Below are 12,427 nucleotides of genomic sequence, written 5' to 3'. Positions count from 1 at the left end.
TAATCTTAAACCCCTGGGCTCAAGCGACCAGGATGCTAAGTTCTAAACTTGTAATAGTAATTGTATTTATTCACTGAAAAGTTTATTACAAGTGTGCTTTTGTAATTGTGATACATACTGAATACTCATGTACCCTTTACTGTAGAGTCAGCAATAATAAGTATGTTGCCATTTGTGCTTTCTTTTTATGTACAGATTACATTTTATTTTTACTGAACTATTTGAAAATAAGTTGAAGACATGAGATTTCACTCATAATATTTTACCATTCATCTAAGAACATGGAATCTGGCCAGGCACGGTGGCTCATGCCTGTAATCTCAGCACTTTTGGAGGCTGAGGCAGGCAGATCACCTGAGATCAGGAGTTCAAGACTAGCCTGGCCAACATGGCAAAACCCTGACTCTACTAAAAATACAAAAATTAGCCGGGCTTAGTGGTGCATGCCTGTAATCCCAGCCCCTCGGGAGGCTGAGGCAGGAGAATTGCTTGACCTGAGAGGCAGAGGTTGCATTGAGCCAAGATCGTGCCATTGCACTCCAGTCTGGGCGACAGAGTGAGACTCTGTCCAAAAAAAAAAAAAACATAGAATCCTGTATTACCCTGGCATCATTATCATATCTAAGAAAATTAGTCATAATTTTATAATATGATCCAATATCTAGGTCATTCAAACTTCTTTTCCCAAAAAAAGTAAAAAGTATTTACAGCTTTTTTTTTTTTAAGAATCTCATTTGAGGCCAGGAGTTTGAGGCCAGCCTGGCCAACATGGTGAAACCCCATCTCTACTAAAAATACAATCAATCGATAGATAGATAGATAGATAGTGAAACCCCATCTCTACTAAAAATACAATCAATGGATAGATAGATAGATAGATAGATAGATAGATAGATAGATAGATAGATAGATAGATAGATAGAGAAACCCCCATCTCTACTGAAAACACAATCAATCAAAAGAAAGGAAAAAGAAAGGAAGGAAGGGGAGGGGAGGGAAGGGAAGGGGAAGGGAGGGGGAGGGGAAGGGAAGGGGAAGGTGAAGGGAAGGGAATGGAAAGGAAGAGGAAGGGGGAACGGGAAGGGAAAGGGAAAGAGGGGCAGGGGAAGGGGAAGGGAAGGGAGGGGAAGGGGAAGGGAAGGGAGGGGAAGGGAAAGGAGGGGAGGGGATGGGAAGGGAAGAAGGAGGGAGGGAGGGAAGGAAGGAATGAAGGAGGAAGGAAGGATGAATCCTGGTCAGTTGTCTTGTAGACTGTCCCACATCCAGGTAGTCTGACTGTTTCCTCCTATCCCTGTATTTCCAGTACACTGCAAGTAAGTTCTAGGGACATGAATAGAGTTTGATGGGATTTTTGACATACATAGCATATTCAGCTCAAGGAAGTCCATTCTTTGTGTTTTATTAAATCTGGATAACATGATAAGTGATGAAAAGCTACTTTAAAATGGTTTTTGTTTTTTAAAATGCTGAAATATGTTTTCTCTAAGAGTTAAACATCTCAGACTGGGAGCACAAAAAGAAAGTTGTGCAATCACGAACAATTTTTAATTTAATTTTTAACACATACTATTTCATCTGTGCAAAGAATGTGATTAATTTTGCTCATATTTTTTCACAAATTAATTACATCAAGTTTGTAGTTTTATTAACTCTAAAGGAACTTTTCCAGGATGTTAAATTATTAGTAGTATTTTTTAATAGAGACAGGGCTCACTGTCACCTAGCTGGAGTACAGTGGTACAATTGTAGCTCACTGTAATCTTTGAACTCCTGGGCTCAAGCAACCAGAAAGTTAAATTCTAAACTTGTAACAGTAATTGGATTTATTCAGTGAAAAATTTATTACAAGTGTGCTTTGTAATTATAATATATACTGAAATATTTTGTTATGTGAATCAAAAAATATTGGCTACTTTTTACCTTCAACAATCTAAGTAAAATTACATGATAATTATATTTACCTTCCTTGTAAAGGTCAAATATGCAGAGATAGATAATAAAATAGTGGTTACTAGTGGATGGGGGTGGAAAGGAAATGTGGAGATGTAGGTCGAAGGACACAAAGAAGCAGATGTGTAGGATCAACAAGTTTAGAGATCTACTAGACAACAGGAGGACTATAGTTAATAACCTATCGTATTAGGGATTTTATTGTTGTTAAAGAAGTAGATGTCAGCTGTTCTTGTTATAAAAAAATTTTTTTTTTTTTTTGAGATGGGGTCTTACTCTGTCACCCAGGTTGAAGTGCACTGGCACAATCTCAGCTCATTGCAGCCTCCACCTCCCAGTCTCAAGCGGTTCTCCCACCTCAGCCTCCCGAGTAGCTGGGACCACAGACACGTGCCACTATGCCCGGCTAATTTTTTGTATTTTTGGTAGAGATCGAGTTTCTCTATGTTGCCCAGGCTGGCCTGAAACTGCTGAGCTCAGACAATCCACCTGCCTCAGCCTCCCAAAGTGCCGGGATTGTAGATGTGAGCCACCATGCCTGGCCTACCAAAAAATGTTAATTTGCTTCACTATAGTAACAATTTTACTATTTATATGTATCCCATTACATTTTGTAGACCTCAAATATACACAATAAGCTGGTGAGGTGGCTCACGCCTAAAATCTCAGCACTTTGGGAGGCAGAGGTGGGCGGATCGCCTGAGGTCAGGAGTTCAAGACCAGCCTGGCCAACATGGTGAAACCTTGTCTCTATAAAAATACAAAAATTAGCCGGGTGTGGTGGTAGACGCCTGTAATTCCAGCCACTCAGGAGGGTGAGGCAGGAGAATTGCTTGAACCTGGGAGGCAGAGGTTGTAGTGAGCTGAGATCGTGCCACTGCACTCCAGCCTGGGCAACAGGGTGAGACTCTGTCTCAAAAAAAAAAAAAAAAAAGCACAATAAAACTCATTTTAAAAAAAAATTTGTATTCCTCAGAAGAGCATTGGGCAACTCTGCAAGAATCCACTTTCAGCAAACTGGTCCAGATGTTTAAAACAGCCGTGATATGCCAGTTGGATTACTGGGATGAAAGTGCTGAGGAGAATGGTAATGTTCAAGCTCTCCTAGAAATGTTGAAGAAGCTGCACAGGGTAAGAGTTCCTTTAGAAACCTCTAAAGGTTTTTATCTAGCCGTAAAAATTCCCTTCCTTTCAGCTGGCTTGAATCTTAAGCAAACTCATGTGAGACATATGAAGTTTAAATTGCTATTTTTTTATGTTTTTTTGCAAATTACATCATACATATAAAGGAATATATATATAATACCTATTTAGAATTCAAAGAAAAATAGTAAAATAAACATTAGTGTCCTTACCACCCATGTTAAAAAAAAAAAAAACATTTCCAGTACTTTAGAAATACCTGTGTGCTTTAGAAATACCTGTGTACCCCTCATGGGTTGCAAACCCTCCATCTCCCAGAGGTAGTCATGATCTTGGATTTTGGGATAATCATTCCCTTGCTCTTACTGTTTTAGAACTGTATGTGTGTATTTCTAGACACTATGATGTTTAACTTTGCTATTTTCAAAATTTATGTGAATGGAATACATGCTTCTTACACTCAATGTTGTTTTATAGATTCATCCAGATTAATGCTTATGGCTGTATTTCATTCATTTTCACTCTGCAGTATAGTTCATTGTATGAATATACCATACTTTGCTTATCCATTCCAATATTGACAGATATATATGCTGTTTGCAATTCTTGTGTGTGTTTTTTTTTTTTTGTCTTGTTGGGAGTTCCTCTATGAGAAAACGTGCTGCTATAAACATTTTTGTTCATATCTCTTGGTTTTCTTGTGTCAAGAGTTGGTTCTGGTTTTCATACCTAATTCTAGAATTGATAAGCTGCAGATATGTGTGTGTTGTTCTTTACTGGTAGTGACAAACTCTTCTAAAGCAATTGGACCAATTTAAATTCTCTCCAGGAGGTGATGAGAATTCCCGTTGCTCCATGTCTGACTTTAACATTTTGAAATATTTTTGATAGGAAATGATACCAAATTATGGTTTTAATTGTAGTTCCCTGGTTCAAATGCACTAGAGCATATTTTCATGTTTATAATTGCAATATTTGTTTCCCTTTCTGTGAAATGCCTGTCCTTGACTTTTGTTCATTTAAATGATGTTTGACTTTTTCTTACTGATTATAGAATTCTTTTATTTTGGATACTACTCCTTTGTCAATGATATGTGTTGCAAATACTGTATCCTAGTCTTTTGCTTTACGGTGTTTTTTGACAAACTCACATTCTTAATTTTATTGTAGATAAATTGGTCATTCCATTTCTTTTTACTCCTTGTGTCTTGTTTTAAACTTCTTTTCTCCCGTAAAGGGTTTTGATTTGTTCAAGACAGATTCTCCCTCTGTCATCCAGGCTGGAGTGCAGTGGCGCAGTCTTGACTCACTGCAACCTCTGCCTCCCAGGCTCCTGTGATCCTCCCACTTCAGCCTCCAAAGTAGCTTGGACTACATGTGCAAGCCACCACGCCTTGCTAATTTTTGTATTTTTTGTAGAGATAGGGTTTCGCCATGTAGCCCAGGCTGGTCTCGAACTCCTGAGCTCAAATGATTCACCCACCTCAGTCTCGCAAAGTCCTGGTGTTACAGGTATGAGCCACTGTGCCCAGCCAGTATTTGACTTTTCCTTAGTGCTTACGAGAATTCTTTCTATTTTGGATACTACTCCTTTGTCAATGATATGTGTTGCAAATATTTTATCCCAGTTATAGCTTGTCTTTTGCTTTTATGGTGTTTTTTGGCAAACTCACATTCTTAATTTTAATGTAGATAAATCTGTCTGTCCATTTCTTTATATAATTTTACTCCTTGTGTCTTGTTTTACACTTTTTTTCTCCCGTAAAGGTTTTAAATTATTACCCTAAATCAGGGGTCGGCAGCTTTTTTCTGGAAAGGACCAGATAGTAAATATTTTAGGCTTTATGAGGCATGTGGTTTCTGTCACAACTGCAGCTACTCAGCTGTTCAGGAGTAGCATGAAAGCAGCCACAGGCAATACAAAAATGAATGGTCATGGCTATGTTCCACTAAGACTATAAAAATAACAGAGGGCTAGATTAGGTCTCCAAAACTGCCCTAGATAGTCTTCTAAGAGGACAATAGCCAAGGCCAGAGGAAGAGTACAAATGGAGGCCTATATACCATATGTCTAATATTTAAAAGGTTAAAAACTTATCCAACAAACTGTTAAAATATACTGTCCTCCTCTTTTGACAAATAAACCTTCATAATGACAGAGGAGGCCAGGTTTGAATTTAGAAATCTCAGTCTTCTTAAAATTCTACATTGAACAGTGGTGGCTTGCTTTGTGTGGTAGCTCGTGCCTGTAATCCCAGCACTTTGCTTAGAGGCTGAGGCGGGCAGATCACAAGGTTAGGAGTTTGAGACCAGCCTGACCAACATAGTGAAACCTCATCTCTACTAAAAATACAAAAGTTAGCTGGGCGTGGTGGCGTGCGCCTGTAATCCCAGCTGCTTGGGAGGCTGAGGCAGGAGAGTCGCTTGAATCCAGGAGGCAGAGGTTGTAGTGAGCCAAGATTGCGTCACTGCACTCCAGCCTGGGTGACAGCAAGACTCCATCTCAAAAAAAAAGAGAGAAAAGTAAAGAGAAGTGGTAGCTTAAATGCAGCCCTCTGCTCTTCTTTTCCTCCCTTGGTTTTGTCCCACACCAGAAGGGGTGTCACATGCCCGTATGTGGACACCTCAGCCCATATGTCTGAGTTCCATCCCATCTCCCACCACAGACCCTCCTTAGCCAACCCTGAGACTGGAGGATCTCAGTTGTGACATAGTTCACTCTCTAGAGACCAAGCACGGGGAGAGGCCTGTGTCAGAAGCAGGCTTGGAACCATTTGAACATGGAATCCCAGGTCCTTGGTATATGCAGCCCAATCTAGAAGGGGATGTGTGGGCTGAAAATAGGTCCCCCTGGCCCTGCAGACCCCTTATTCTGGGGGAAGAGGCTTGGCTGGAGGAGAGCCACTGCCAAGAACCATGGTCCTAGGGCAGAGGACACTTGTCCAGGTCTAAAGGAAATACTGACTTTAGCTTTGCATTTCACAATTTACTGTTTAATGCAATTGAAAACGTATTGTAAATTTATTTTTATTATTTTTAATACGAAAAAGTTACCCTAGCACCACTTATTGAAATCCTGTCTTTTCATCATTGATAGACAATGCAAACTGTTGTGAATCAAGTTTCCATGTTTGGGATTCAATTTTAGGTGTTTTTGTACCATGGGTCCACTATACCATGGGTCCGTTTGTATGGCTGTACATTAATTGTTCATATCTAGTAAGAGAAGTACCCTAGCCTTGTTTCTGAAGTGCATCTTGAATATTTTTGGCATATACATTTTGCTAAAAATTTACCATATGTATTTCTAAATTGCCTTGTCAAGTTATATACAGAGACACACACGTACCAAGTCTTATTGAGAATTTGATTGGAATTACGTTGAATCTACATTTAACTGTTTATATTTCTGTATTTCACTATATTGACATCTTTACTGTTGTGAATCTTCATAGCATTTACTTTTCCACTTATTAGTTGTCTTTCAATGAAGTTTTGTTATTTTACTATTAAAGTCTGTTTAGTCAAATATATCCCAAGACATTTGCATTTGTTACACTATTATAGTGTCTTAAAAATTATATTATCTGTTATTGGTGTATAGGAATGCATTGATTTTTGAATATTAATTTTTTTTTTTTTTTTTTTTTTGAAACAGAGTTGCCCTCTGTTGGCCAGACTGGAGTACAGTGGTGTGATCTCTGTTCACTGCAACCTCCACCTCCTGGGTTCAGGCACTTCTCCTCCCTCAGCCTCCCAGGTAGCTGGGATTACAGGCGTGCACCACCATGCCTGGCTAATTTTTGTATTTTTTGTAGAGATGGGATTTCACCATATTGGCCACTCTGGTCTTGAACTCCTGGCCTAAAGTGATCTGCCTGGCTCTGCCTCCCAAAATGCTGGGATTACAGGTGTGAGCCACTGCACCTGGCCTGAATAGTGATTCTTATATTCAGGAAATTTGCCAAATTCTCGTGTTATATCTAGTATTTACTTATAGATTCTTTTGAATTTTTTATGTTTTCTTTTTCCAGTCCACATACGTTTTATTATTTTCCTTTGTCTTGCTCTAGCTAGGGCTTCTAATATGATGTTAAATAGAAGTGGGGTAACAGGGGGTACTTATTTGTGATTTTAAAGGAAATTTTTTTTCATGGACTATTCTTAGTTTCCAAAGCAAATGCTTTTAGTGTCATTTACTTATAGGGGTTTGTTGTTGCTGTTGTTGTTGTTGTTGTTTTTGTTGTTTTGAGTCGGAGTCTCACTCTGTGCCCAGGCTGGAGTGCAGTGGTGCAATCATGGCTCACTGCAGCCTTGAACTCCTGGGCTCAAGTGATTCTCCCACCTCAGCCTCCTGAGTAGCTGGGACTACAGGCATGCACCACCATGCCCAGCTAATTTTTTCATTTTTGGAGAGACAGGGCCTAACTATGTTGCTCAGGCTGGTCTTGAGCTCCTGGCCTCAAGTGATTCTCCTGCCTTGGCCTTGGTCTCCCGAAGTGCAAGGATTACCCGGGTGAGCCACCACACCGGCCCTATAGGCTTTTTTTTTTTTTTTTTCCTGAGACAGAGTCTCATCCTGTTGCTCAGGCTGGAGTGCAGTGGCACGATCTTGACTTACTGCAGCCTCTGCCTCCTGGGTTCAAGCTATCGTCATGCCTCAGCTTCCTGAGTAGCCAGGAATATAGGCACATGCCACCCCGCTCGGCTAATTTTTGTGTTTTTAGTAGAGATGGGGTTTCACCACGTTGCCCAGGCAGGTCTCCCAACTCCTGACCTCAAGTGATTTTCCCACCTTGGCCTCCCAAAGTGCTGGGATTGCAGGCATGAGCCACTGTGTCTGGCCTTCTGTTAGGTTTTTGAAAATACCCTTTGTAGGTTAAGGATATTTCCCTCCTTTTAGAAATTGTTCCACATTTTAAATCTAAATGAATATTGACTCTTTTTTGAAATTCCAGTTATTGACATGTTAGACTTTCTCAGTCTATTTGGCATGTCCCTTAAGCTTTCTGTCATATTTTCCGTCTCATTGTCTCTCTGTACCCCATTCTGGATGGTATTTCTTCAGCCCTATCTTCCAGTTCATGAATTCTCTTTTCAGTGATTTTGGTTGCTATTAATACTACCTTTTAAGTTTTTATTTCAAGTATTAATGTTTTTCATTTCTAATACTCGAATTTATTCTTTAAATTTAGTTTCTTGCTCATTATTTATAATTTCTTCATTCTTTTCACGCTTTCCTTTTATTTATCTGAATATATATGCCTTATAACTCAGGTATCTGAAGTCTTTGCAGGTCAGTGTCTGCTGAATCTTCCTCCTGGTGTCTTTATCCTCATGTATTTTGTGATTTGTGTATGTGTGAGAGCTGTCTGTTTTACTTGGAACTTTATCTTTTGGAATTACTTGAGGGCTGGGTTTCTTCACAGAGAATTTTCTTCTGCCAGGCTCCTGGAGATACCACCAGTTTGGTAGTACTTTACATTTTTAGCTTGAAGCTTTTTAGAATTTGGTGGCAAAGTTGAAGGAGAGCTCTTTTGTAATTACAGATCCTGTAGGGGATAATTTTTCCCCAACTCAGCACCATTTGAACTTGAAACAGTTTGCCTTGTGGTCCTGGGGTCAAGGTGGAGGTGGAGTGATTGATATAGCAGTGGAGGAAAGAGCTTATTCATTTCTAGTTCTTCCTTACCTGATGGTTTAACCCTTTTGGGTCTCAGACTTGTGGGGATAACTTCTCCTGTGGACTCCCTAATTTGAACAGTCTAGGCTTTGCCTCCTTTCCCCAAAGCCCCAACCATTGAAAATTGAAGTTTACATTCACCAGGTTGGGCAGATGCTCTCAAGGCAAATGCCACTTTCATTTAGTTTTTGACCTGATTATTCGATATCTACCTAAAAACTCAGTAATGCCTTTAAACATGTTTGTTACAGCTTTTCCTATATTTCTAGTTGTTTTCGGTGGATCAGGGTACCTAATATATCATACTGCTGAAGAAAAAATCTGCCATACTATCGAAAAACAATGGCTATTTTCAACAATTTTTAAAGGTTTTTTTACAAAAGGGAAAGGTTAATGAAAAATAATTTGTGTTTTGAAAAAATGAGAAATTTATTGAAGAGCTTGGGAAGGTATATTCTAACAAGCTTTTGCCACTTACAAAGAGAATCACAAGAAATACTGAAGCAGCAACAAAAGAAATCTTCAGGGGATCCCACTTTGTCCTTTGACCCTAATAGATAATATCAGAATATTTGATATTCGTCAGGCTCCCCACCTCAGCAGGAGGCCACCAGGAACCATGAAGATGAAGTACCCACTTTCTCTGTGACTCTGGAGATCTTAAGGCTAATAATGATAATATAAGGCAAAGATCATCAGATCCAGAGGGCCATAGTTACAGGGTGAAACAGTCTCACCAGACTTTGGGTGGTAGTACTGGGAGGCCTGGAATATTTGAGGTCTGGACGAGAGTCAGTAACATTCTAGACACATGGTTTCAGTGCATATAGCCAAGATGAGTTTTTAGAAGACCACCTGAGAGTAATTTATTTCAGGATAACACCCATCCAAGTCAAATACTAACAGTCACTAATGTCCGAAGTGTCTAGTGTCATTATTATTCATTGTTTTCACGACATGCCAGAGTGTTCATGTGTCTGTCATCATAACCCTGATCATATCATATGGGATGGAGGGTTGGAAAATTTCCTCTCGGTAGGGGAATGTTCCACAAATGCCTCAGCAGAGTGAATGTCTATAAGTGGTATATTATTAAGTCCCGAAGACTAAGACAGAAGAACTGGACCCCAGAGTACTTTGGGATATTGCATTTTTTTTCTTTGGATTGAAAGTTCTTTAAAATTTTCCTATGAATTAAAAATAACTAGAAGTTTATCATTATATCATCAATCTCTACTCTTAAATCTTAGATATTCTTTATGTTCATGAAAATTTGGGGCTTTGGCAGTGGAGGCATTGGATAGAATTTTATTCTGGTCATTATAAGAGTGTTTCATTTATAATTTAATCTGATAATCTAACAGCTATTAAGCAAAATTGTCTTTAAATATAAAACTTTTTCACAAGTCATATTTTATTTAAGGTAAACCAGATGAAATATCAACTACCTGAAAGTATTTTCCAAGTAGATGAACTTTTGCACCGTCTCAATTTTTTTGTAGAAGTATGCAGAAGGTACTTGTGGAAAATGACTGTGGTAGGTATAGCATGTTTAAAGGGGGAAATTGATAATCAGTGAGTTAATACAGGCATTTCTTGTCCTCTGCAAAATTGCACAATAGAAATAGCAGGGCTTGTGGGAAATGTTAAGACTCCTCAAAATCTATGCAATTTTGTAGTCAGAGTTCCAACAGAAAAGTGACGCCTTGGGAGATGACTATGGGAGTATGAAAAATGCACAAAAAGGAAAGGGTAGAAATCTGTCTACACTGTAATTAGAGAAGGACTAGTGGAGCTCTGATACCCTTAAAGTGGTCATAGAAGGCAGTGAGACTCATCAGGAGCGAAGAGCCAAGACCGTGGGGGTAGAGTGTCTTAGGTGTAAGCACTCCTTTTTTATTTTCTGAAAATACAGTTGAAGGGCTCCTGCTGCCAAGGTAGCAGTTGACCCGAAGTGTTTCTTCTTTTCTCTGAAGGTTATAATTCTCCATCTAGCACATCAAGTCTTGCCCAGCAAAATTCATGTATGAGCTAACCAGCTACCCATGTTATATCATTCTCTGTTTACCAAATGCAACTGAGCTTATTCACATGGTAGAAACTCAGGTTTCAGCAGAACAGACTCTTTGGGAAAGCATCCAAAGTTTATAATTAATTGCTAAATTAAATGGGCACTAAACATTCTCTTTATATACCTTTCATTGATACATATAAAACACATTTGCTACTACTAGTTCTATGGACCAGTAATTTGGATTGCTTTTGTTGGAAGTACTGAGACCTTAAACCATCAGGGATGTAAGGCTATGAGGTAAAGTGTAAGGTTTCTCTGTCCTTTAACTTATCAGAATTATTGTCATTTCCATTTTTAGGACACTTCAGAAAATGTAGAATGCTGTGTCATATTCAGTCACTTTCCATTTATCTTTAATAATCTGTCGAAAATTAAACTACTACATACAGACACACTTTTAAAAATAGAGGTATGTATGCCTATTTGTCTTCATTAGCATAAATCACATGCTAAGTGCCTTCTTAATCATGCAGTATTTTGAGGGTGATAAGAGAACCACCTACCAGTGAAACCAATGGTTGTGGCATTCAAGGAGCTTATACTGTAATGAAGAAGCAAGGCAGACTGTCATAATTTGAATCATCTTCACCTTAAGGCAAATTAGGGCCTTGGTAGCAAGGGATGGAGCTCGGACAACTGGCCGAGTTGTCGGGTTTTTACCTGAAGTTGGCAGTGGCAGCCTGTAGTCTTCTGAATAGTACTCAAAGAGGTATAACAAACTTGGGCTTGACTAGCACCTATGTAAGGAGGCACAATCTAATGAAAAGATACGGTAGCAGGAATAGAAGTGGCCGAAGATTCCTGAAATTAGGAGCCCAATAAATGGCTACTACTCTGTGATGGTGCCATAATAGAGGTTTGTACAGATTCCCCCCTTAAGAATGTACGGTACTGTTACTAGCTGAGGTGGTTATGTTTGTAGATATATCCAGCAAAGTGGATGGATATTTTATCAAACGTTAACAAAATATTTTACCACCAAAGTAGTAAAATTGGGCAATTGAAAATTCCCGAGGAATTGTATCAGATACTCCTTGCCTCATTGCAATTTTATAAGGATTAAATTTGTTAATATAGGTAAAGCATTTAAAACTGCCTCACACAAAGTACCCAAAGGGTTGGGTATTATTATCACTTTTACACATGCAGACATATGTTATATGTATGTATAATATTCAAATATATGTCCTTAAAGCAGATAGTTTCATATAATGCATTTACCATAATAAAAATGGGGAATTGATTTATGAGTTCTGAGTATGACTAATGAAATATTTAACGAAGGGATATCAAAGAAAAAAAGAAAAGAACTTTGTTTTGCTTCAACTCTTATAACCTATTCTCTCCTGATTTTAAACAAGGTTCCAGAGATAATTTCGTAGAAGTAATATTTGACTACTCCTTTTTCTGCTAAAAGCATAGACTTTTTTTTTTCTTTTTTTTTTTTTTTTTTTTGAGAGAGTCTCCCTCTGTCGCCCAGGCTGGAGTGCAGTGGCGTGATCTTGGCTCACTGCAACCTCCACTTCCTGGGTTCAAGCGATTGTCCCAACTCAGCCTCCCGAGTAGCCCGCTGCCAC

At 38.9% G+C, this 12,427-nt stretch overlaps 1 protein-coding gene across 4 annotated transcripts in view; it reads left to right on the top strand.

Annotated features, from left to right (window-relative positions):
• The window catches only part of HERC5 (HECT and RLD domain containing E3 ubiquitin protein ligase 5), a 50,012-nt gene that overhangs the window by 19,530 nt on the left and 18,055 nt on the right, over window positions 1–12,427 (top strand). For 3 of the 4 annotated variants that reach the window (XM_032142359.2, XM_058433008.1, XM_058433011.1), the window contains 3 exons: window positions 2,927–3,081; window positions 10,200–10,313; window positions 11,149–11,259. In XM_032142359.2, coding sequence (XP_031998250.1) covers window positions 2,927–3,081; window positions 10,200–10,313; window positions 11,149–11,259 — 380 coding nt within the window. The remainder of the gene's footprint in view (window positions 1–2,926; window positions 3,082–10,199; window positions 10,314–11,148; window positions 11,260–12,427) is intronic. The other variant, XM_058433009.1, reaches the window with a different exon arrangement.

This window comes from Hylobates moloch, unplaced genomic scaffold, assembly GCF_009828535.3.
Source record: "Hylobates moloch isolate HMO894 unplaced genomic scaffold, HMol_V3 SCAFFOLD_2, whole genome shotgun sequence".
Taxonomy (NCBI): Eukaryota; Metazoa; Chordata; class Mammalia; order Primates; family Hylobatidae; genus Hylobates; species Hylobates moloch.
This window is presented reverse-complemented; position numbering and strand designations above follow the sequence as displayed.